General features: G+C 52.4%; 1 protein-coding gene across 1 annotated transcript in view; it reads right to left on the bottom strand.

Moving 5' to 3' along the window:
• EPB41L1 (erythrocyte membrane protein band 4.1 like 1) overlaps positions 1 to 26,501 on the bottom strand; it is a 123,591-nt gene that overhangs the window by 50,197 nt on the left and 46,893 nt on the right. The window contains exons 3-4 of the mRNA XM_082670332.1: positions 1,891 to 2,081; positions 846 to 1,010 (exon numbers count right to left, since the gene is read on the bottom strand). Of these exons, the coding sequence (XP_082526458.1) occupies positions 846 to 1,010; positions 1,891 to 2,067 (342 nt within the window). The 5' untranslated portion in view covers positions 2,068 to 2,081. The remainder of the gene's footprint in view (positions 1 to 845; positions 1,011 to 1,890; positions 2,082 to 26,501) is intronic.

Raw genomic sequence — 26,501 nt, 5'->3', positions numbered from 1 at the left:
AACCCAACCCGGCAAAGACGACAGAGCCAGCCTCCCAGGTCTCAGAAGTCGGTCCCTTAAGACCAGGGATCGGGGGAGAAAGGGAGGTGGGTCCTGTAACTCTCAGCAGTAAAGCCACCCTCTGGACTCTTCCATACACGTGGATGGGCCAGGAATGATGCCTGGACCGGGGCAGAACCTCAAAGGGGGCGAGTGAGAGCTTAGAATTCGGGTGGGAGTTCCAGCCTGTACAGGAAAGGGAGATGCTACACGTGGGACCAGGAGGGCTGATCCCAGAGAGGAGGTGTCTGCCCAGCCACCCACTGTGGGCCAGAGCCATGCCACAGGGTGTCTCCACAGCCTGGGGGGGAGGGTCCTTCCAATGGGCCACCTCCCTATGCCTGGGGGACGCCTCACCATGGAAGCCTCGAGTGACCAGTTTGTCCTGGTGCCCTGGATAGGGTACTTCACAGGGAGAAGCCTTCTCCACACCCATTATATAAATGAAAATGATTCTGGTTGAAACCTCAGCGTCTGCTGGGTGAGATGAAAGAGCCCAGGTCCTACCAGGCTATAGATCAGCCCCGAAACGGTGACTCCTTGCCGAGGTACAGCCACCCTGATTCCTGGCACCAGCCCTGTGCCTCGCCTAACACTATCTGCAATGAGAAGAGCCTTCTGCGGGCCTCAGTGCCACCATCTGTGCAAAGGAGGGCTGGCCGGGTCATCTCCCCAGGACGCGGCAGTCGGTCCAGGCCTCCTTGAAGAGTGGATGCCCTCTGGCTTGGCCCAGGCTGCGTGTGCACAGAGGCCTATCCTGGCTCTGAGGACGGTCGACCAAGGACGGGGCCTGTGGTGCTCCCTACCTCCACCTCACACTCATACTCAGAGGCATCGAGCAGAGTGACTCGGCAGACGGCACTCTTGTATTTCTTGGCAATCTTCTGGGGCGACTTCTGGGCCTTGCTGGGCGTGGTCCTCTCCGACAGGCCATCGGCCTCCCCGAAGTCCTTCTCCTCCATGTCTAGGCTCTACAGGTCCAACCAAGGGAAGGGTTTAGTCAGCGGGCTAGAAACCATAGCATTGCGTCCAAATGAGATGCAATAAGGATGCAGCTGGGGCTCAGACAGACCCCAAAATGAGAGCCACTGCCCCCTAAGACCCCCCAGGTGACCACGGTCAATGGTGGGTGTGTGCAGGAAGAGAGCCAGAGCTTCTGCGTACAATGGGTGGGCTCATACGAGGGGTCCACTGCTCCCCTGCAGGCGGGAGCTGTCCTATCTGCCGAGAACAGTGCGCGAGTGATCAGGACATGGTCTCCTCCTCCTCAGTCTGTCACTGGGTCTAGCATGGGGCTGGGACTGATCTAGTGGAGGGAAGGGAGGTCAGAGCCCTGCCCACTAGTCCTAACTCTGTCACTGACACCCTCAATGACCTTGGCCAAGTCCCTGCCCTCTCTGGTCCAGCTGTGAATTCGGGGAGGTGTGAATTCAATGGCTAGATGAACCCCCAAGTCCTCTGTCTCTTTTTAGGGTGATGAATTTTGCTCTGCAGTCACCCTGGGCTTGCCCCGCTAGAATGGACAGCCTCGGGGGATAGGAAAATAAGGTTGAAAGAACACCGATTTTCAAAATCAGATCTAGATCTGACTTGCACTTCTGTCGCTTTATAGCAATGTGACTTTGGGTAACTCACTTCATCCTGCTGAGGCTCTGTTTCCCCAAGTGTAAAATGGGGAAATCAACAGTTACCTTCTTAGGTCTCAGAGAATTAATTATAGAAATGAACACTATGCCCCCTGCACAGTGCTTGGCATGTAATGGGTCAATAATACATCTCAGTTTCCCTGTTGCCTCCCTTCTGGAGGACTGGCTGGGCAGAAGGAGGGACCCCGTGCTCTCAGGCACACACCTGTTCGGCAGGCCGGGCGTCCTGATGGGGCGGATGCTTCTCATTGGAGTTGGCCTCGGGATGGCCGTGGCCTGCGGGGGTCACAGGGGTAGTAGCTGCAGCGGCTGCCTCAGGCTGCTGCGGGGCCTCCTCCTGAGCCTTCTTCACCTCAGAATCTGGGCCTGTCTCTGTTGTCATGGTGACCAGCACGCCTGCATTGGCACAAAGGAGAGAGCACATGATGGGGGAGAGGGGCAGCAGTGGTACGACAGAACGGTGCGAGGGGCACAGGAACCACACGTGGAGAGAGACAGATGGAGACAAACGGACAAAAAGCCACAGAGAGAAGGAGGAGGGAGGGAGGGAGAGACAGAGGAAGTGAGGATGGGGACAGAGTCATGAGAAGTGAGGGCTCGGTGGCAACAGCCGAGGTCACAGACCCCCACCCACCCTTGCGCCATATAGCTCCTCAGGGACTCCAAGCTCTTGGCCCAGGTCTGGAATCAGGGCCCTTCCTAAGGGCGAGGAGAGTCTCTCCAGGGGGCCCCACTCTGCCAAGAGCACCAGGGACAGTCAGTGACCACCTCCAGGCAGGCCCTTGGCCAGGCTGTCTCTCCCACTACAGCACCTGGCACACGGTAGCCCCTCAATCAATGTGGGATAAATGGAACTCAACCCAAAGAGCCCTGTGCTCCCAGCCTTTCCAGTCCTGACATCGGACAAGGCTCTCCATGCCCCAAGCCTCAATAATTCCTGCCCCCTGACTTCACAGGGATGTTGTCAGGATGTACTTAAAGGGATAACGCAGGAAGGTACTCTTAAAAAACGCATAGCCAAAAAAAAAAAAAAAAAAAAAACGCATAGCCCTGATGATGTCAAAGTCAGGCGAACTGGACTCGGGCTCCACATCTGCCACAAATGGGCAGTCGGTTGGTCTCACTAGGACTCATCCAAAAAGCGAGGGACTGAGAAATTATCTCTGCAACCGACTATTCTTATCATTTCCCCCTCAGAGCAGGAAGTGAGGAGATTTCAGAGAATCAAGGACCTGTTGCCCAGCTGCTCTTTGGAATAAGCAAATTGCAAAGAGAGAAAAGGAGCGAGAGAAAGAAAGAAAGAGAGAATGGCATGGCCCCATTTTTATATTAAAAAAAATACCAATAACCTCAACAATACATCTTTGTGTTTGTACACATGTAGTAAAAGATCTGAAAGGATAACCAAACTGTTAAGAGAGGTTAATAATTCAGAAGTAGATAGAGGAAAAAGAGAGAGGGCGGGATAAGAGAGGGAGCTTCGTTTTTTACTTCATACACTTTGGAATTACTTGTGTAATTTAAAAACTACATCTGTATTTTTTTAACCCATGTTGTTTGTTTGTTTGTTTTTAGGAAGGCAAAAGCACCCATTTCTGACCCCCATTGATCAAAACAAACCTCTCAAAAAAAAAAAAAATTTGGAGCTAAAACCGGGTAACAGAGAAATGAGCAGGAACCCGCACCCGTGAGTCTAAAGCCTTCCTCCGAATCCATCATACTAAATGAGAAAGATCCAGATGAGACTTGGCAGGTCCCTCCCTCACCCCACCCACCATGGCGCCTTGGATGGGCAGTTAGACAGACAGACACAGGATTCACCCTGGGCTGTGCACATGCTCCAAGCCCCAGCCCCACGTTTTCTTTTTATTCTTCAGTTTCTCCCCCTGCCTTCCAGGGGCCACCAGCCCCACCCAAAGCAAGGGGCACTGGACAGAAAGTCAGGGGCCCTGAGCACCCCACTCAGCCACCCAACATCTCCAGGGCCCTAGAGAGGTCACGAGCATCCTCAATTCCCACCTCGTGGATAATGAGTGGAACACTTTGTAAGCTGGAGCTCATAGCACAAATGAGAGGGTCTGTTGTTACAGATGCCGCCGTTAAGAAGATGAGGAGGAAGGGAAGGTCTTGGTCCACATTGCCTCAACCCCACCCAAAAATGCTTTCCACTCACGTCATTACCCCGGGCTTTAAGGGTATAATTTAAAGCCATAGTTAAATAAAGGCTCTCTGTTGCTTATATGACACTAAGTGCTGACTCTGTGCCAGAGCTCAAAGCAAGAAGAGCTGCTCAGGGGGGCTCACAGCCTCATGGTGTCAAACTGAGACATATCTGCCTGGCTCTGGCTTTCTTCTAAGCCCTCACTGGAGGATATCAGCCATAATGCTAGATAAGGCTTACAGGGAAGAGCCCTTAAAATAAATGCCTGCTTAATTTTGCTTCAAAAAAAAAAAAAAAAAAAAACCAGAACCATAGACTAATCTGTATGTTTTGTGTTGGGAGAAGCAGAATCCACATGCCCCTCATGGGTCCAGGGAGCCCAGCGCATCTGCTCCCACCTCTGCCTCAGTGTGATTTCAGCCCGTACTCTCTGAACCTTCCCTGGGCCTGCATCATCTTGGAAATAGCCAGGAGAGTAATCTTAAATAAATATCCCAGGCTTTCACCACCCAGGTCTCTAGCAGAGGCTGCTGGCATGACTGCCTGGTGCTGGGAGAACCTCAGAGGAAAGGAGCTGGAAGCCTTCTGAGATAATTAGTCTTCTCCTCTTCTTTTACAGGTGAGACACAGAGAGCAAAAGAGGCTTGAGTGGGACTTCCCTGGTGGAACAGTGGTTAAGAATCCGCCTGCCAATGCAGGGTTTGAGCCCTGGCCCAGGAAGGTCCCACATGCCGTGGAGCAACTAATCTTGTGTGCCACAACTACTGAGCCTGCGCTCTAGAGCCTGTGAGCCACAACTACTGAGCCCATGTACCGCAACTACTGAAGCCCGAGCGCCTAGAGCCCGTGCTCCGCAACAAGAGAAGCCACCACAATGAGAAACCCGTGCACCGCAACGAAGAGTAGCCCCTCTCGCTGCAACTAGAGAAAGCCCACGTACAGCAACAAAGACCCAACGCAGCCAAAAATAAATTAATTAATTAATTTAAAAAAAATATATATATATATCATGGAAGGGACTTCCCTGGTGGTCCAGTGGTTAAGAATCCACCTTTCAACGAAGGGGATGTGGGTTCAATACCTGGTTGGGGAACTAAGATCCCACATGCCGCGGGGCAACTAAGCCTGCGCCCTGCAGAGCCCGCACGCCACAACTGGAGAGCCCATGTGTCCCAACTGCTGAGCCCATGAGCTCTGGAGCCCGTGCGCCACAACTAGAGAGAAGCCCACGTGCTGCAATGAAATATCCCGTGTGCTGCAGCTAAGACCCGATGCAGTCAAATAAATAAATATATATATATTTTTTTAAAATCATGGAATCATGGAAAATTTTCACCAGAGTGAAAAAGCATGATACACAACAGTTTGTACAGATTGACCCTAGTTTGATTAATGCACACATATAGTGCCAGAAATTTCAGCCAAGTATATTAACTACGGTTGCTTCTAGAAGGCAGGTCTACAAATCATTTTTTTCTTCTTTCTGTTTAACTGTAGTTCTCATTTTCTTCTACTATACTTGGAGATTTCTTGAATGATTTAAAAAAACTAGAAGTTAAAAAATAAATTTTTCCAATGCACATGGCCTGGTATGACAGGATGAGAAAGGGATAAATAAAATCTGTTTAAATTCTAAAAAAAGTTATGAATTAAAAAGAAAAATCACATTATTATTTTTTAAACCTATGATGAGATCCTTCTGTATCTCACAAATCCAGGGATAACGGCATGGTTCTCTCACTGGGGCACAGAATGCGAGCCAAGAACCTGGCCTTGGCTTCTACCACAGCCAGTCACGTGGGCACGGTGCTGCCCAGGCCCAGGTCAGCACAGACTGATGGAGCCCGCTGTGCGGTCAAGCCAGCCAGGCACCGTAGGGGACCCGGAGGGACATGTGCTGGTTCCCGTGGAGCTCATCGCAACACGGGAGGATGATACTCACCCAGGATGTGACTTAGATTTGCCAGTGTACATTTCAGCCTCTAGAAGATTCTGGGACCTGGTGATCAGGAGTATGGCCTGGAGTTCCCAAAGAAGACTTAGAGGGTAGGGAGTGCAGGGTGAGGGAGTTAGGTTTTGAAAAAAGGGAGAATCTAGACAGGAGATGGCAGGGAGGGCATTTGGGCTGAGTCACTACGCGGGCAAACGCCCAGATGTGGGAATAAGTAGGGCTGTGCGGAGGACAAGGAGGAGCCTTGACATCCTGACTCCTTGGAACAAGAAGCCTATAAAGGTGAGCTCCACCCAGCCTGGTAGGAGGGACAGGCTGGAATCAGGGAGAAGGGAAGGAGTGCGGTGGGGGGATGGGGGCTGGCAGCTTTGCAAGAGTCAGAAGTGTTACTTTGCTGGAAAGGACAAGACTCCCATTGCTGAGCCACTGCGGGCCAGGCCCAGCACCAGGGACCTCATACACAGTCATCTCATGGACCCCTCCATGCAGGGCAGCAAGGCAGGGGGCAGACCCAGGTCAGTCAGACCTAGACACGGAGCCCGGCTCCACCACTAGCTCAGTCTGGGACCTTGGGCAAGAGACTTCACTCCTCTGAGCCTAGGTCACCTCACTTATAAAACAGAGATAGTCTTCCCTCCCTCTCAGGGGGGTGATGGAGATTCAGGAAAATAACATAAAGACGGCACCCAATAAAACAACCCTGAGAGGGTCCAGAATTACAAGCAATAATGGGAAGCCAGAGTGGGGAGTGGTCTGCGAAGCAGGAGTTTAGAAGTGGCCACCCAGGGACTTCCTTGGTGGTCCAGTGGCAATACTCCATGCTTCCACCGCAGGGGGCACGGGTTGAATCCCTGGTCGGGGAACTCAGATCCCACATGCTGCATGGTGCAGCCAGAAAAAAAACAAAAAAAAAGAAGTGGCCACCCAGAACAGATGGATAGAGGGAGACAGAGGCCGGCAAAGCCTAACTGATGACACTAACCTATGAAAACCCAAATGCACAGGATTAGAAAAGGGAAAGGTCAGCCAGAGAGGTAAATTCTGACAGTGCCTGCGCCAGCCCTGTCTGGAAGAGAGGGGCCCAGTGAGGCCCAGCATGCTTGCCTGGCCCCCTCTGGGGCCAGCTCAGCAGGCTGTCAGCCTCTGATGCTCTTCAACATTGCAACCACTGGCTGGATCCCCGGGTTTGCCTTCCGGAGTCACTAAGCAGCCTTCAGACGCTGTGGCTTTCCGTCTCGGTGGCCTGAAGGGGGAGGGTGTCCTTGCCCAGAAGAGGCAACATCCACTTGGCTTGCAGTTGTACCTCTCATTAAAAATGAATCGACCGGTTTATACATCAAGCTGTCCCACCAGGGTTCGCATGACTCAGCATCTCTGAGCCCAGTAAATTGGATTTGTTCTTTTTCTCCATCCCCACTTCCGTCCAGGTCCAAGCCACTCTCAGCTCCTGCCTGCATGGCTACCCTACCTCTTCCATGGCCTCCCTGTAGCCACTCGGGCCCTCTTAGGGTTTATTCTCCACAGAGCAGCCACAAGGATTTCTTCAACCCTCCATTGGATGCCCTCTTTAAAACCTCCAGGACTTCCCTGGTGGCGCAGTGGTTGAGAGTCCGCCTGCCGATGCAGGGGACACAGGTTCGTGCCCCGGTCCAGGAAGATCCCACATGCCGCGGAGCAGCTAGGCCCGTGAGCCATGGCCGCTGAGCCTGCGCGTCCGGAGCCTGTGCTCCGCAACGGGAAAGGCCACAACAGTGAGAGAACCACGTACCGCAAAAAAAAAAAAAAAAAAAAAAAAAAACCTCCAATGACCTCCCATCAAAATAAAACAGAAATTCTTTATCAAAGCTCCGAGTCCCTGCACACAGCCCCTGCTTCAGCTCCCACTACTTCCCCACCCCTATTGCCACCATCACTGTGATGACGGTGTCACACTGGCTTTCTGTCTGCACCTCAGCCACGCCAGGCTTGCCCCTGTCTTGGGGTTGCCCTTAATGGTCCCTCTGCAGGGACTATGGACTTGTCCCCTGTCTCTTGACATCTCTCACCTTTCAGATCTCAATCTATGTGCTCCTTGACCACTCTGTCTAAAGTGGGTCCCTCCTTCTATTTTTTTTGGTTATAGCTGGTTTTTCAGTTTTGCTTTATTTTGTTTTTGCCATTTTAACCATTTTTAAGTGTAACAATTCAGGGGCATTAATTACATTCACAATGTTGTACAACAACCACTGCTACCTACTTCCAAAAGTTTTCATCACCCCTCAAACAGAAACTCTGTTCCCGTGAAGCAAGCATGCCGGGTTTGGTTTTTTCATAAGTTCACAAACGGAACTTATACTGATTGACTGACTGACTTCTTTCTTTCTATTTCTCCTCTAGAATATAAACTCCACAAAGACAAAAATTTATCTGTCTCAGGAATTCCCTGGCGATCCAGTGGTTAGGACTCTGCGCTTCTACTGCAGGAGGCCTGAGTTTGATCTCTGGTCAGGGAACTAAGATCTCACAAGCTGTGCAGCGTGGCCCAAAAAAAAAAAAAAAAAAAATTTATCTGTCTCATTTACCATTTTCCCCAGGGCTTAGCACAGTTCTTAATAAATAACAACAATAAAGCTAACATTTATAGAGTTTGCTATTTACCAGGCACTGATCTAAGCATGTTACATCAATTAACTCATTTAATCTTCATAATAACCTATAATAGGTACTCTTAACATCTCCATTTTACAAAAGAAGAAACTAAAGCACTGAGAAGTGATGTAACTTGCCCAAGATCACGCAGCCAGTAAATAGTGTCAGAATTCAAACCCAGGGAGTCTGGAGTCAGAGGGATGGGTAGATGGATAAATGGAAAAACACATGGGTGATGGGTGGATGGGACACCAATGAGACAAGTCTAGAGACCTGGGCTGCATTCACCTCGGGAGCCTTTCTGGCTACCAGCCAGCCAGCCTGTCCTGACAACTTATCAGATCTTACGCAGCTGACTTTTCCATCCAAACTCCTGATTATTTTCCTCCTGATTTTACTGATGAGGACACAGAGACCCAAAGAGGTCCACCGATTTGCCCAAGGTCATAAGGTGTGCCAAGTCTCTCTGGCTCCAAAGTCCATCCCACTACATGACATTTCAGCAGCCTCAGGGGGTTCGTGCTGAATAATTTCTCCCAGGGGTGAAGCTGGCTAAGGAAAAACTTCCCAAGATTGAAAGGCAAATACACTTGGAAGAGCTGAATTCAAAATCAGGACCACTGTTTCTTGTTTCAGTTCTGCCACTTCCTATCTGATGGGCCTTGGGTGAGTCACTTCCCCTTTCTGAGCATCAGTTTCCCCATTTGTCAAATAAGGACGAGAGCTCCTGTCCTCCCACTTCAGAGCAGGGCTGTGTAGAGCAAGGATGTTTCAGAGAACAAAAGGACTTTGAAACACAAAAGTTACAGTCACGCTAAAGACAAGGGAGAGTATATCACAGATGTTTACGACATGTGTACCGGAAGTGTGCCTTTGCATACATACACGTAGCAATGAAACAGCATGGGGGCACACACAGCCACGAGTGCCCATGGTCATGAACAATCACTCCCTAGCCAGGAAGGTTCTGTTCTAAAGCTGAGACACTGATGATTTCTACCCAGGTGTTTGTGGGAATGCTGAACCAGGTAGGAACTAATGGTAGGAAGGAGTGGAGAGAGAAAGAAATGGACAGGGTGTGGAAAACACCAAAACAAAGAGAATGCTAGGCAGAAAGTGAGATTCTTCTCTTCTGAATGATGTTTTCAATGATCAGAGTTACCAGGATAATCCTTCTTTCTTTGGGGGAAACCAGGGAGTACATCTTCCCCGTCCCCCTCCAACCATCTCCTGGGCTCTTGGTCCTCATCTGCACCCCTAGAACCATGCCCTGCTCAAAGAAGCGGGAGGATGAGCCCTTGGACTACCCTTTGAACTCCCTTGCCTGCTAACCTCTGATTGCCTTTGGCCAATGGGAGTCACTGGCAGGAGGTCAGAGGGTGGAAGCAGAGAGGGACAGGGGTATATCTTCCCAACTGCCCTTCCTGTGGTTCTGGTGGTGGCTGAACCCCCCCTCTGTGACAGCTCCTTGCACAGGCCCAGCCATCGCTGAATTCTGGTAACACTATTCCCTCCCTCTGTTCATTCAGGCCAAAGGGAGGTAATAGCTTCTGTCACTGTGAGTTTGCGGGTACCCCTTGTGGGTTCCCTTAACCCTGCTCGCAGCTTTATTAACTTCTCCAAGTTGAAGCATCTGAGTGGAATTCTGTTTTCCGCCAGAATCTGACTGATACACCACCTGACCCTAAATAGATATACGAATTAGAGAGGGAGGGGAGGAGCAATTGGGAAGAGGCAGTCTAGTCTAGTGGTTAAGGATAAAATAGGAGGCTGGAGACCTTGAACACTCTCTTAACTTCCCTGTGACTCAGTGTCTTCATCTGTAAAATCATGATGATAATCTCACCCACTTCACAGGTTTACTATGAAAACAGAATCGGACCATGCCCGTAAAGCACTTACATGCCAAAACCCACAGTTAGTGCTCAAGAAATATTAGAAATTCTCATCTTGAGTTCTGAGTCTAAAGGCTCAAAGGTTAACAATACCATTCCCTTAGAGCAGGAATTTTGGGGGCTTTTTAAAGGGGGTTCTCTGTGTTACACAATTTTTCTACTATGAGCATGTATTACTTAGGAGTCAGAAAAGAAAAAGAAAAGAATTAAAAGAAAAAACGCCGTGAGAGAGAGAGAGAGCCTACTCTCCTTCCCCTCTGGGGATGATGGTAATTGCCACCAGGATCTCCCCAGTACGGAACATTCACTTCCTTGAGTGACAATCTCCCGGTGGACGTGAATGAAATGACCGCCTGTGAGGAGGGAGGAGGGGGACTGTGCCGCCCTACCAGCCGGTCCCCTAATGGAGTCAGAGGCGTGGAAACAGGAGCTGGGCCTGCAGTCATCCCCACTGATGCTCAGGTCCGCACACGGCAGTGGGGAGACGGCAATTTGTCAGAGGCCTGCGGTACCCATGGGCACCGCATTAAATAAAACCAAGCAACGTGAAGAGGCTGCCACCCGTCAGCACTGGCTTCTTGCCCAAAGGTTTCACGTGCCACCGCGGAGCCACAGACTGACGTGCAGTTGTAGGCCGGGGACCACATGACATGCCCAGAACTGCAGAGTAACAGCATCAGAAAGGGGAAATGCCTCCCACTTGGACCACACTGAAGACTGCAAAGGCAGACAGAGATCTCCCTCTGGTGGGACATCCTCTGAGAGCTGGACAATGAGCTTCCAGGTTTCGTCTCCTGTGAGCTCCACAAGGGTCACCCGAGATAGGTAGGTTTATTCCCCAGGCAGGCTCAGCTGGCCAAGGTCACACAACTACTCAGTTTGAGTAGAGCCAGGATGTGGACCCAGGTCTGCTGACTCACAGCCCCATGCCCTTCCCCCTCGATCCTGCTACATCCCACCACCTCCGACTTGCTGTCAACCACGTAACCAAAGCTACCGTTGCTCTGGATGTAGAAATAATAACAGCAGTATCAACCTCTCCCACATGCAGGGTGCTTTACAATCTAAAAGATCCCTTTATTATCATAATTCGCTTGGACCTCACCAATCAGCAGTTGGTGAGAGGGAGCACGGAGCTGAAGTTACAAACATGGGCTTTGGAGCAGTGTCCTTGCCTCCTCGGGTTCCGGGCTCCGCTGAGAAGGGAGGCGAGGAGGGGAAAGAAGACGGGAGAAGCAGCAGACCTTCCTTGGCAACGCTTCGTGATCTCGCAGTTTCTGAATCTCTCTCACTTGATTTTGTTTAAACACTAGGAAATTTCATTGTCAGCGTTATTCCGAATAGAGTAAAATTGGAAACTACTTTACATGTCCATCAACCCCCTGTTGATGGCCAAATGAACTAGGATTTATCCATTGAAAAATGAATTACAGAGGCTTCCCTGGTGGCGCAATGGTTAGGAATCCGTCTGCCAATGCAGGGGACAGGGGTTCAAGCCCTGGTCCGGGAGGATCTCACATGACGCGGAGCAACTAAGCCCGTACACCACAACTACTGAGCCTGCGCTCTAGAGCCCGCAAGCCACAACTGAGCCCACAAGCCACAACTACTGAGCTCACGTGCCAGAAATACGGAAGCCCTCAGGCCTAGAGCCCGAGCTCCGCAACAAGAGAAGCTACCGCAATGAGAAGCCCGCACACTGCAAAGAAGAGTGGCCCTTGCTTGCCGCAGCTTGGGAGAGCCTGCATGCAGCAACGAAGACCCAACACAGCCAAAAATAGATTAATTAATTAATTAATTTTAAAAAAAAGAAAAATGAATTACAAAAGTATTACATATCTATTGTGAACATTTTTGAGATGGATTTCATATACATTGGCAGGGAAAAGATGTCAGCCTATAGAATGAAAAAATGTACATTGTAAAACAATAATGCAAGTTATGGTCCCATTCTGGTTTGTATGTTTATGTAGGCATAGAAAAAAATTCCGGAAGGACCCACATCACACTGTTATCATTGGCTACTTCTGGAGAAAAGGATTTTGGTTGGGGAGCCACGGACAGAATATGCTTCTGAATTATTAGGATTCTTCACATAAATCTTTTGTAATTAAAATGAAAGAAAAAGGGGGCTTCCCTGGTGGCGCAGTGGTTGAGAATCCTCCTGCCAATGAAGGGGACATGGGTTCGAGCCCTGGTCCGGGAAGATCCCACATGCCGTGGAGCAACTAAGCCCGTGCGCCACGACTACTAAGCCTGCACTCTAGAGCCCACAAGCCACAACTACTGAAGCCCGTGCGCCTAGAGACCGTGCTCCACAACAAGAGAAGCCATCGTGATGAGAAGCCCGCGCACCGCAATGAAGAGTAGCCCCTGCTCGCCGCAACTACAGAACACAACTAGAGAAAGCCCACGCACAGCAACAAAGACCCGACGCAGCCAAAAATAAATAAATTTATAAAAGTGGAAATGTGGCCTTAAATTCTGGTTTAAAAAAGAAAGAAAAAGTAAATATAATATTTTTAAAAAAAAGGTTTGTTTGGATCAGTCATTTACTTCCCACAGTACCTGCTGTAATGCCATTTCTGCCTGTTCTCTTCCAATCTGTATCTATGGTCAGACCTAATTTTATACCACTTTAATCTGAGTGCTCATAGTTTTATGGGTTTCTTTCTATTTAACATTCGTTGTATCAGAGGGACTTCCCTGGCGGTCCAGTGGTTAAGACTCCATTCCACTGCAGGGGGCACAGGTTCGATCCCTGGTCGGGGAACTAAGATCCCGCATGCTACATGGCGTGGCCAAAACAAACAAACAAAACACAAAAAACTTTAACTGTATCAGAAATAGTTCCACATTATTATATCATCATTATTACACAGCTAACATTCGTGGGTGCTTCACTGTATGCTAGAATGTGCTAGAATTCCCATGCTAAGAATTTTACATGCCTAAACCTAAAATCACTTAGTCTTCACGACAAGCTTAAAAGCAGGTACTTGGACAATCCATATTACAGATGAGGAAACTGAGGCTTAAGAAGATGAACTGATTTGCCAAGACCTCACAGTCAGTAAGGACAGAAACTAGACTTAAACCCTGGTCTGTCCACAGTCCTCGCTGCGAACCTCTCCATCCTACTCCCCTCCCAGGTACTGAGTGGTGAGTGAGAAGAATGCAGCAAGTAGAGATGAGGAGACCCAGGTCCTGGGTCTTCCTACTTGCATGACCTTGGACAAGTCACTTCCCCTCTGCTTTGTCCACTCAATCAATTCTTTCACCAGACAAGCATTTGCAAATCACTTAGCCACACGCCGAAGACAGAACAATGAAGAAAACATGAACGCTGCCCTCAAAGAGATGAGAGCCTAGCCTGAATCTCTTCATGCACGGGAAGGCTCTAACCTCCGTCCCACCTCTGTCACAGGGACATGAAATGAAATGAAGAAAGGATGCAAAGGAGCTTCACAAGTGCACAACTCCATAAGTATTTCTGTGACTGTTCACGGCTGCATATTATTTTATCCACTGGATGTTCCCAAACGTTCTCAATCATCTTCCTGTTGTCGGGCACTTAGTCCCAATTTGCTACTATTATGGGAGAAGTCTGATGGGGATTCATCCAAAGGAAATTATGCAAAAAGAAAAAAAAAAACACCAGATGCACAAAGACGCTGCACAACCTTTGGAATGACTGAAGGGAGACCAGTCCTTCATCTTAAACTCATGAGGCTGCAAACCAAATGCATGACCCCCACCCCAACCTGCTCCTCCCCCAACCACTCCAGGGGACATCTCAGTGCGGTTTCCACCTTCCTTCCTCGCCAGCCCTCGAGGTCCACAGTGCAGATTTTTTTTTTTTTTGCGAGGGGGGTGTTACGCGGGCCTCTCACTGCTGTGGCCTCTCCCGTTGCGGAGCACAGGCTCCGGACGCGCAGGCGCAGCGGCCATGGCTCACGGGCCCAGCCGCTCCGTGGCATGTGGGATCCTCCCGGACCGAGGCACGAACCCGTGTCCCCTGCATCGGCAGGCGGACTCTCAACCACTCACTGCTCCACCAGAGAAGCCCCACAGTGCAGATGTTTTTCCTGCAAGGCCGAGCCCACCCGTTACTTATGGTCCTTACAGTCGCCAAAGGGACCTTCCCAGACATGGTTCTGTCATGCCCCAAACGCGTGCCCCAATGCAGACCAAACACCCGCAAAGGTTCCGGCAGCCTCCAGGCTCCTTGTCAAGTGGAAACACCTGTGTCTGACATTTGAGCGAGACTAAAGGGGGAGGGAACTGATGTTAGCTGTGCCCCTGTGGTGTGCCAGCACTGCTCTAGGTCCTTTACGTAACAACCCTAATGTGGTCTCAATCAGATAGGTGTGTTTGTCCACATTTGACAGATGAGGAAGCGGAGGCTCAGATCAGCTAAGTGATAGCCCGAGGGCACGTGGCTAGTACACAGTGGAGCTGGGACTAGAACTCAGGTCCCGCAGATTCCAGAGCTTTGACAAAGACCCAAACACAAGCTGACTCTGAGTCACCTCCCAGCACCCCCCAGCTCCCTGCACCATCTGCTGCATGCACACCAGACTGCCCATTCTTCAAAGACACCCCTATTTCCCTCCCCTCTGATCCAGGGGAGTGGGTGCCCTTACCCCCACAGCTATCAAAATTCCACTTGGCCTTTGGTGCCCAGCACAAAGGCCCCGATCTCCTTGAAGCCTCCCCTGATCACCAGAATAGGAATCCACGCTGAGACAGGCCATAGCACCTCCTTTACCCCCCCTGTGTCATGTCCGTGTCTCTCTAGGCTAGACTGGGAGACCCTTGAGGAGAGGATGCTTCCCCAGAGGCCATATACGACCTGCAGGAGGTACTCAGGGAATATTTTTCAAATTGAACAAAACTGAGTATGACCTCTGAGAAGAAACTGTGGGCAGCTCGCATTGCCATCAGGAATGTGGCTCTGACTCACACTGCCTAGATTTGAATCCTGGCTCCCCAACGACCGACCCGAGCTGTGTGACCTTGAGCAACTGTCTTTTCTTGGCTAAGCCTCAGTTCCCTCAATCTGTAAAATGGGAGGAAGAAGAATTCCTACCTCAAAGGGTTTTGTGAAGATTGTATGAGTTAAGCCCTTAAAGCAGGTGCCTGGCATGTAGTAAGTGCTCGATAAATGTTGGCTGTGACTATTCTTACCCACAAGCCTCCCGCCCACAAAGGAAGCAGTGCCAGCGTGCTCCCACCCCCACCGGCCCACCCACGCTCCGTCCCCTCCCCTCAGGGCCTCCTCTTCACAGTCCCAGCTGGTGCCCCTGCATTCCCTCCCTTGCATTTTCTGGTCACTGGGTTCCTATCAAATGTGGCAGGGGTGAGTGTCAGGGCCAACCAGCCTCAGAGCCAACCAGTCTTCCCTCGTAGCCAATGGGAGCAGGGAGTCCAGAGCATTCCCCACTTCCGGGGGATCCTGGCCAGGAAGCAGAAAGCCACAGCCAACCCCTCTCTCAGGCTCCCAGCCAGTACCTCTCTGCCCCCACCCCTCAGGACCACAGGAGCACTCGGGCCACAGAGCCACCCTTGCCTCGCAAGATGCAACACGTAGACCTCTCCACCTGGACCAGCCCTGGCACATCAGGTGTCTGGCTCTGCTGGACACCGGCCTGGTATTCCCAGACACTGCCCCAGGTACAATGCCATGGTAGAGAGAGGGGTTCTGGACTCAACCACACACTTTCCAGCTGTGTAACCTCAGGCAGGTAACTTGATCTCTCTGAGCCTTAGTTACTCATCTGTAAAAAGAAGATAATAATAGCACCTACTTGTCAGGGTTGCTGTGAGATAATGCAAAGCACTTACTGTCCCAGTGCATGGCATACAGTAAGTGCTCAATAAATGTCCTCACTCTGATTGTGTAATCATTGGTATTACTCCAGATAAAGATTATTATCCTTTTTTTTTTTTTTTGCGCTACGCGGGCCTCTCACTGTTGTGGCCTCTCCCGTTGCGGAGCACAGGCTCCGGACGCGCAGTCTCAGTGGCCATGGCTCACGGGCGAAGCCGCTCCGCGGCATGTGGGATCTTCCCGGACCGGGGCACGAACCTGTGTCCCCTGCATCGGCAGGCGGACTCTCAACCACTGCGCCACCAGGGAAGCCCCTATTATCCTTTTTTTTATAAATGGGGACACAGAAGCCCAAGAGGCTCACAAGGACACCCATGCTGGAGCAAACACAGAGGCACCTCCTACCTCAGCCGGCCTAGTCAGGAGACCCTCTCTACTGCCCCCGTATGCTCAGACCCAGAACTTGCCTGGGCACCAGCATCCTCTTGGCTCTGCATCCTCCCAAGAGGGACCAGGGCTACCAGCCACCAATGCCTCAGCCCTGGCCCATTATCTGTGAGGCAGCCTGACCTTTCTTTCCTTCTCACCTTTTGGGGGCAAGGGCTGGGAGACCAACGGAAGGCGCCTCCTAAGAGGCAGACTCAGGCTCCAGGCTACAATGCCCAGCCCATCAGAGTCCTGCGTATGGAACAGCCGCAGCAGCAGAGAAGCAGGCATTTGGGCTGCAAAAACCCCAAACCAGTTAGAAGAGCTGGGTACGTTAGTGCTGGCTCTCTCACCCAGTTGCCTGTGACCTTGGACAAGTCATTCTTCCTCTCTAGGCCTCATTCAACATTTCAATATTTACTGAGTGAGGACTACAGGACCAAGTATTCCACTCATGCCGGTTCTGGGAAGCAGTCCTCCATGAAGCTCACAGACCTGGGCCCAGGGAATGGCCATGGGGCCCAGGAAGGGTTTAATAGGAATAATGCCCCCTGCACTGATCTCCTTCTCCAGGATTGCCTTGAGGGGCCCCTCAAGGAACCATGCTCTGCACATACACAAATCTGGTACATGGGATCAGCAGGCAGGCATGACCTCAGACTGGCCAGCAGAAGCCAGCTTCATCTCTGCACGGAGCTGGCAGAGCCTCCCTGGGCCACAGTGGCTCAGAGAGGAGGCTGGCACAGGCCGCCACTGCCGCAGGCTCCATATGGAGGAATGGGTGGGCAGGCGGGCACACAGTCGCCTCTCTTCTCCACACCCTTGTCCGGGACAGGCAGCACCGCGATTCTTCCAGGAGCTTCTGAGGGCATCATTCGCGTCCCTAGCTCTCAACCTGGCCCAGCTGCTACTGAATCTGGAAGACTCCTAATGCTGGGAGGTGGCGGAGAGATAGAGCAGCTGAACCCCACAGGGCCTCAGAGAGGTCCTAAACCCAGCCCTCTTACACTCCCACCTCTGGGTGCAGAGGAGGCAGGAACACACGGCAGTGTCTTTCCCTCACCAATGCATTCTCAGAGCTCTGGGGGGGGGAGGGGGGGGTGGGAGCTGGGAAGCAAGGACCACGGCCAGTGCCGCAAAGGAGACCAGTATCCTCAGAACTCTTTCCTCATCCTTGTCCAGCCTCCTACGGTCCCCAGGGACCACCCCCAGCCATAGCCCTGCCAGACAGTGGCCTTAGGATCTGGTAAGTACCCTGATGGCTGTAGTCACTCGCCACCACAACCATGGCTGCCCCCAAGATCCCAGCCTCTTGGGGCCTTGGATGTCCCCAAGTGTGAAGGTGCCAGACACAACTGGGACCCTCAAGTCCTCTCCCTCTAACAGGTAGGGGAAGCCTCTGGTCAGGACAACACCAGGCCAGAACCTCAGTGGTCCTAGGGCTAAGTTCTATCCCCCCAGCTTTGGGAGACTCGGAAGGGAGGTGGGATGGGAAGTGAGCCCCGAGTGGGGAAAGGACTGTAACCAGAGGGTGAGGGTGAGGGCGAGAGCTCCCCAGCACCCCAATCTTCAGCCAAGAGACTGTCCTGCAGCATCGGAAGCCTGGACGGAGACATCCGGACCGCTCTCGGCCTCCACGGCGGCGGCAGGAGTGGTCTCGGAGAACGGAGCGGGCCAGCCCAGCACCCAGCGCAATCGTTCATCCCTACAGCAAGCGTCAGCCCCCTCGCCTGCCCACCTCTCTCTCCAGGCCTCGGGGAGGCTGCAGACCTGGGAGGTAGGGAGTAACAGCAAGGACCTCCCCCGCACTGGTCGGAGGGCCAAGAGCCTGCAAACTCAGTTCCTGCCGGTCGGTCCCGACCTCCCCCAGGGTTGGAGGCTGGGCCTCCGGGTACCGAGCCCCTAGCCCCCCGTGCCACCTGATCCCCCGCACGTGCCTACCTGGGTCTGGGGGTCCCCATCTCGGGCAGGCTGGGAGGGGGGCGCCCCCTCGGCTCCTGCGGGCCGGCAGGCCGCGGGGCGGGGCGGGCGCGCCGGGCCGCGTTGGGCTCTGCGGAGCAGCCTGGTCCGCGACACCCCCGCCCGCTGATGGATGCCGACTGCAGCAGCGGCGGCGGCGGCGGCGGCGGCTCGGCGTGCGCCGGGGGCTGGGCACCGTGCCTATAGCCCCGGGCCTGGCGCCCGTCGCGCGGCCAGTCCCCGCCCCCGCCCGGCCTCTGCGCCCAGCCCTGGGGCAGCCGCCGCGCGCCTGCCTGCTCCCTCGCGGCGGCCCTGCCCCTGCCTCCGCCTCCTCCCTGCCGGTCTCCCTCTCCCTCTCTCTCAGGCTCCCAGGCCACCTCCTCCCGGGCGCTGCCACAGCGGCAGTTACCGGTCCACCGCGGGACTGTTCATCGGCAGCCAAGCCCGGCGCCTCCGCTGACCCCACCCTGGCCTTGGACAGCCCCTGTCCCCGCTCAGGCCAACCCCTGTTGGGGGCTCGGCGGGGGAGGAGGGGGCGGAGGGGAGAGGAAGAGGAGAGGATCCCTGACTCAGAAGGGGTGACTCAGCCTCAGCCCACCGAGCCCAGCCGAATACCCTCACCTCCCCTGTAGCTCACAGCGCGGGTCAGAACTTCCCTGGGACTCAGCGCTCCTCCCCCACCGTGGAGGAGGTCATGCAAATGTCTCCTGGGATCCCGTGTGTGTATGTGTGCATTTGTTCATATGTGCTTCGGTGACAATGGCCATAAGTGTAACAGTGGGGAGTGGGCCCGTGTACAGATGTTTCTGGATGTGCATCCAGGCTCCAGGAAGGTGGGGTTGGGGGGTGGCCAGCTGGCCTGTGGCACTGAGGTCCTGGCTCAAAACCAAGTGAAGCCCTGCTCCTCCCCTCCAGCAGCGCTGTCTCAGAAAGCCCTCCAGACCAACTTAGGAGATCCACAGTGAGGACCTCCAACGGCCTGGGTTCTAGTCCAGCTCTGTCATGGGTCAACCAGTACCTTTGGGCACACTGCTCTGGGCCTCACTTTGCCAACAGTGAAAAAAGGGGTGGATGTACCTATCTCTAGGGTTCCCAGTTTGTGGGGAAGTCCTGAGAGATGGTTGTGTAACCCACAACATGATCCCCAAAGATTTCTGCCCATGGGTCCGCATTTGCAGGCCACATGACCCCTACTCCCTAGCCAGCACCGCCACCATCCCAGGCATACACATCTGTTCTTTCATTCTTCAAATCATTCCTGAGGACGTACTATGTGCCAGCCACTGTTCTAGGCACTGCAGAATCCACCACACTGGAAATTACAGAGGCCCAAAGCTGGGACGCCACCACCCCCTCCCCACGGCAGGCTGCATTTCCTTCGGTGTCAGCCTCACCAGCATCCATCTGAACTCCCACACTCCAGCAACAGGCAACGCCCCCCTCCATTCCTCTCTCCCAAGGTGGATGCTCCGTCACAGTGACCTTCCACCCCAGGTCCTAGTACCAACCCTAGGGCCTCCACAGAACGAGGCTATGCCCTCTCCCCAGCCCCCCTCAGAGAACCCAAGATAGCAACCATGTCCCTTCTCCCCACCCCCAAATCAAGCCGTCTCTTCTCCAAGTTAAATGTCACGCACTCCTTCACCAAATGTTCCCAAGACACAGCTTCTGGCGCCTTCACCCTCTCTGCTGCCCACTAGGCTCAGGGGTGGTCAGAGAGCAGAGAGCCGAAGGAAACCAGATTCTCCCAGTCCTAGAGAACATGCCCTCCCTCCAGACAGGAGACAGGAAGATGGACAAACCAGCACAGGGCCAATTCCCAGAAGGACCAGAGTCCTGCTGGGCGGACTTCCCTGTAGATGTTCTCCTTTGCCTTTGGACTTTTCGCTCCCCAGCTTCCAAAATTCAGTTCTTCCCAGGAACTCCCCAGGCCCTCAGGAGGAAGGCCTTGGGCAAGTCACTTTGCCACTCTGGGGTGCTCTGCTTGAATTCAATTCACCACACATTTATTCAAATGAATGAGTGAAAGGACCAGTAAAACTTAGGAGTTACACCAGATGGACTTATTGTTTCATACACACATCTGCTAAGAGATTTCTGACTGCCTGCTTCAAGTATTTTTATTCCAAATTGATTCTTAGCCTCCTCTGCTTGCCGCCTTTTCCGACCCTGGGTTCCTGTGGGCAGGACAGAGCTGCCCAGCCAGAGCCCTCCATTCCTCCTAGTTCAACTCTCCTTCCCTCAACCCTCCTCCCCTTCCTTTCTTTCCCCAGGCAGGAGCCTTCCCCTACCTCCCCTGGGGCAGGACCACTTTCCCACCCTCCTCAGCTAGATGGAGCCTCTCACTTTCCCAGAAGAATCCAGGCAACACTCCAAAAACCAAGGCAGAACATTCTTCTGGTTTTATACCCGAAGGGCCCAATTCCCTTCAGGTCAGTGGGACCACACAGAAAACTGGGCTTCTTCTACTGTTATCATTATTTCTCTTTCTATTATTATTATTGGCTAACATTTCTATTAGCACTTTCTAGTTTGCAAAGTACTTTCATGTTCCATTCTCACATCTTGTCACCGCCCCCCCCCCATTTTATAAACAGGCGGTCTGAGGTCCAGAGCGGTGAGTGACTTGTCCAAGGTCACACTTGCACAGTAACACTGACTCTCTGGACCAGACATCTTCCACTTCACCCCACAATAACCTTTTCCAGAGAAATCTGATTGTGGTGGGGAAGGGGGGTGGGGGAACTCTCTGAAGAACACACGGCCCCCTGTAGGCATCAGCTGAAATCACTTCCCCAGTTACTTGGCTGCCTTCATTCCCAGGGCAGGGAAACTGAGGCACAGGACCAACCCAGAACCACATCTTGTGAAAGCCCCCATGGAGAAATGCTAGGGCCCCAGGTGCAGGACGGGAGCCTCCACCCCACCCCCTGTAAAGAGGGGCTCTTCTGAATTCGGCTTCCAGCCCTGGCTCTGCCACTTCTTCCTGTGTTACTTGGGTAGATGATTTGACCTCTCTGAGCTTCAGTTTTCTCACCTATAAAGTGGGAGAGATTCTTCCTGCCCTGCTTCTGTCGCTGAGTTGCTGGGATGAGTTAGCAGATGCTGGCAGAAGAGAAAGGACAGGACTCCTCATCCCCTCTCGGGTCTGCCTGGGAAGCAGGAGAAAGTCTTTCTTCTTAAATTTTAACTGGAGGGTACTTGATGGTGCAAAAGTGCTAGGATACAGGAAAGCCAGGAATAGGATGGAAGTGATGCTGTCCCTTGGCTAGGAAGGCAAAACACATGGTGTCCGCTACAGTCCCCCAAGGCCACTGGTGGGGCAGAGACCAAACAAAATACTCCAGCAGGCCCCTCCCACCCCTCCCCTTTTATCTTTCAGATGAGGAAACCAAGGCCCAGAGCAAAGCAGCACCTCGCCAAGGTCACCCCAGGTAGTCAGTGGTCTCACGACTCCCGGACACCAGGGGCCCCTTGATTCCTGGGTCGGCAGGGTGGGGTGGCAAGCATTCGTAGTGCAAGGATTTACTCTTTCATTTAGCAATCAGTGATGTGCACGCTGAGCCTGGGGAAGGCAAGAGGAATTGGGTAGCCTCTGTCCTTGAATTCGCCGTCAGTCCAGCGGCGGAGAAAGGCACACAGACCCGCACATCAGAGGGTACTGTAAGATGAATCACCACCACTTTCTGAGTACTAGCTCTGTGCCTGGCCCCAGTCACACATTTGTTTAATCCTTAGACCAATTCTTTGGCTTCGAAATTATTAACTCCTTTCATAGCTGGAGTCACTGAGGCTCGGGGTTAACGACTTCCCAAAGTTCACCCAGCTAGTAAATGGCAGGGCCAGGGTGTGACTGCCAGATCTGTCTGATGCCAAGCACTGAGCTTCAACCCTTATGCTTTTCTCCCTGCCTCTAAGGCTCTGCTGACCCGTCAGAGAGCCACTACTCACATATGGCTTCTGAGCCCTTGAAATGTGGCTCGTGCACGTTGAGATGTGCTGTAAGTGTAAAATTCACACTAGATTTTAAAGATTTATTTTTTAATTTATTTTTTTAGGCCGCGCTGCGCAGCATCATGCGGGATCCTAGTTCCCTGACCAGGTATTGAACCCGTGCCCCCTGCAGTGGAAGCTCGGAGTCTTAACCACTGGACCACCAGGGAAGTCCCTAGATTTTGAAGATTTAATAAAAGAAATGTACTATATCTCCTTAATAACTTTTGTATTGCAATGATAATATTTTGGATGTATTAGGTTTAATAAAATATATCATTAGAATAATTTCATCTGTTTCTTTTGGCTTTTTTTTTTCACGTGGCTACCAGAAAATTGAAAATCACATATGTGGCTCGCATGTGTGGCTCACGTATTTCTTTTGGTCAGCACAGGTTTAGATTCTCTGAGGTCCTAGCCCAGCCCATGGGGCTCAGAAAAGGGTTCCTGCAGGAGGGGACACCTAAACCGAACTGGGTTAAAGGCAAGGTCATGGGGAGGAAGGTATGCTAGGGCAAGAGAGCTGCAGGGCCTCTGGCTCTGGCCCCAGAGGGCGGCCAGGCCTGGGTGGGCTGTGCTGCAGCCCCAGGAGCTGAGAGCTGGGCCAGCTCGTGGAGGGAAGTTACCAAAGCCAAATTTTCCAGATCGGCGTGATCTACAGGCCTGGGAGGTTCTGCCTGACAAGGCCGCTCTCACTGATCTTTGGTGCTCTCTGGAAGGCCCTGCAGGGCAGCTGTGTCCGGGTGTAGGTGGAGGGATGGGCAGCAATGCCCACCTGACGGGGACCTCCCGGCTCCAGCTGCCCCTACCGCCTCTCCTTCAGTCTCCTCCAAGAAGCCTCCCAAAGCACTACAGTCCCCAGGGACCTTGCCGTCCCCTCAAACCTTCCAGCCCAGACCGTGGGAACGACACACTCCTGCCTTCGGTCATGCTCTGGCCTGGAATGATGATGAAGCTGCAGAGGGTCACACAGCACGAAGCACTTGTCCATCCTTAGTGTGGTGAAGAGCCTGGGGGCAATGGTTACCTCCGGGGAGGGGGTCGGGGGCAGGGACAGGGGAGTTACACTAATAGTACAGGAGCTGTGTGACCTTGGGCAGGGCCTAAACCTCTCTGAGCCTCAGTTCCCACCTCTGTACAATGGGGGTAATATCCGCACCACCTCTTCAAGCTCCCATGACATGAGAGAATACCCAGGAAGGGCTTAGCAGGCCCCTGCGGTACCCTCAGTCCCTCCAAAGCATCCAAAGGTCACCTCTCCTCCAGGAAGTTCACCCTCCATGCCTCTGCCACCCAGTCTGTCCCTCCTCTAGCCTGCTGGGCCCACCACACATCTCTTGTCTCTACTTCTGAATTTGGAGTTCAGCTGTGATGAGGCTCTCTGACCTCTCCAACAAGACTGTAGTTTGTCAAAGATGGGAACCTTGCCCGTCCCTTCCTTTCCATCGCTCCTCCCCTTCTCCCTCTCCCGGCACTTCCCCCACAGCCAGGCCCCTGCACAGGGCTGCGCATCCCAGAGGCTCTCACAGCCCACTCTAGTGGCTTGAACACTTGGCCACTATCTTTGGCCAAAAACAATGTGGGTCGGATGACTGTGCATATTCTAAGGAGCTGGTCCCGCTCTGCTCCCTCGTGGGAAGAGCCTTCAGTGGCCACAATTCTCTGATGAAGCAACTCCAATCTCTCTGCCTGACTCTGCAGTCCTTCACAGCCTGGTCTCACCTGCCTCTTCAGCCTCATCCTCAGGGTCCCTGCGGGGAAGCTCAGTCAGACTCAATGGTTCTGGGCCCCCAGGGCGCGGCGGTGCTGGCACTGCCCCTCTGCTTTTGCAGAGCTTCTTTTCTCTCCCTGGGCGACCCTCTTTCCCTTTCCCACGGTCATTCTTTCAGCCATCCTCCAGGAAGTCCTTCCTGATCCCCTCCCCTTTACAATAAGCCCTCCCAGCTAGAAGGAACCTCTTGGCCTCCCCCCTCCCCCCTACACTCTGCCCTCCAGCCCTGGGATGTGTGAATTGCTCCCCCCAGTGCCCAGCTCAAAATACGTGCATGGTGTAGGTCCCTGGGGACACATCTGCACTCTCAGAGCCAGAGGCCAGGGAGCAAGCCGGAGTCAGGAGTTCACCCAGGATACCAGGACCCTGCCGATGCTGAATCCTGCTGACCCAAACTCCACCTCGGCTACATTTCTTAATGGATCTCCATGCTCCTGCTGCCCCGGGTAAATCAGCCCTCTCCTAAGACGTCTGGGAGCCATACTCCTGGGGCCTGAACATAAAAGATCTGGCCACGTTCCCACTGGATTCAGACATCCACCCAGCCTCCCATCGGGTGCCTGAAGTGTCAGCTGAGGTTTGCATCATCACAGCATCACAGATCCCTTGCAGTCTGAAGAGACCTTGGAGAGGATCACACTGAGGCTGAGAGCAGTGGGAGGCAACAGGAGAGAGGCTATGTGTGTTTGTCTGTGGTCCCCTGCGCCAGAAGATGCTGCAGCGACACCATCAATCAACATCACCATCGCAGAGAGCCTTTGGGACCCCTCTACGTGCTGGCACTGTGTCTAGCAATATGCGTACATTTTCAGTTTTTAATTTCTTACTTCTCTGTAAGGCAGAGATTATATATTCCACCTTGATTTTACAGGGGAGGAAATGAAGCTCACAGCAGATAAGCCATTAGTCCGAAGTCACACTGCTAGTAGGTGGGGGAACCAGGATTCAATTCCAGGTTTGCCTGATTCCACAGCTTGTTTGTCCACCATTAATCCTGCATACATTTGATTTAACACAAATTTACTCTAAAGATGCTGGCCATGCTTTAGTTCCTGTCTGGGAAGTAGTTACATAAATATGTGTAAACTTATGATCTGTGTACTTTTCTGCATTTATATTATAACTTCAATAAGGTTTATTTTTTTAATGTTTTTGTCCCAGAGATGAATCTATGCTAGAGATTTTTGGGGTGTGAAATACTCTTAGTCTGAAGCTAGAAAGCTGGGTTTTGTTTTTTTTTCTTTCCAACCATCTTTCCATTTCAATAGGGACTGTCCTAAAGAACTCATAAACCCCCAAGCCAGACCAGCAAAATTTCACCTGCTGTCTGTCCGCTGCTCAGACTACAAACATTTTCTTGCACTTACATTCCCAGCCCAGGTGCCACCTAGCCAATATTCAACTTCCAGGAGCTGGCACTGCTCTGCAGTTTTTGCAATCCTCTCCTCATCCACCCATCTGCCCCAGACAGCTAGACCAGCCGCTGCATCACTGTTAATCCCCAGCTTCATGAAATGGCCAGGCAGCCACGTCTGGATGTTCCCATTTCCTCGCACCAGGCCAGGCTGGGCAGAGAGAAGCCGTCTGTGTATGTAAACCCAGGCTTCTGCTTGGGCAGCTCTTGCCAGACTCTCCTGGCCAACTGGGCCCTCTGTGGCTTTTATCTTCCTGCCCAAAATAACCATTAGCTTCAGTGGTCCTCTGGGCACAAATCAGACTCTCGTGAGAGCCTGTGGCAGCCTGAAGACAGGAAGGGCACGTTATCCATCTCTGTTTCCCCAAGGCACCAGGGCAAAGGTTTGTGGGATTTATTGAGCGCCTCTGTGTGCCTGGAGGGACCTGTGTTGGGGGCATGGGCTCACTAGAAAACACGGTCACGTTCTCCGGAAGCTGAAAGTTTAAGGAAAGAGAGGAAACAACAAATCAGCCAACCGCAATAGAAGGCTAAAATACTAAAGGTTGTCAGAAAGGGAAAAAATGTTTTGGGAGTTCAGAGGGGAAAGAAATGAGAGAGGAGCAGGTGTCAAAGAAAGCTTCAAGGCAGAGGTAGCATTTAGGTTGAGCATTAAAGGCAGGCCAGAAGGACAGTCCAGACGGAGGAGATAGCATAAAACGAGGCACAGGGTTGTGGGAAGTACAGGGGAGACTCAGGAAACTGGCTTTTTTTTTTTTTTTTTTGGCCGCACCTCGTGGCTTGCG

The sequence above is a fragment of the Grampus griseus genome, assembly GCF_964374135.1.
Source record: "Grampus griseus genome assembly, chromosome: 14".
NCBI classification, from domain to species: Eukaryota; Metazoa; Chordata; class Mammalia; order Artiodactyla; family Delphinidae; genus Grampus; species Grampus griseus.
Note: the sequence above shows the minus strand (reverse complement) of the source record. Positions and strands in the feature narration are given on the sequence as shown.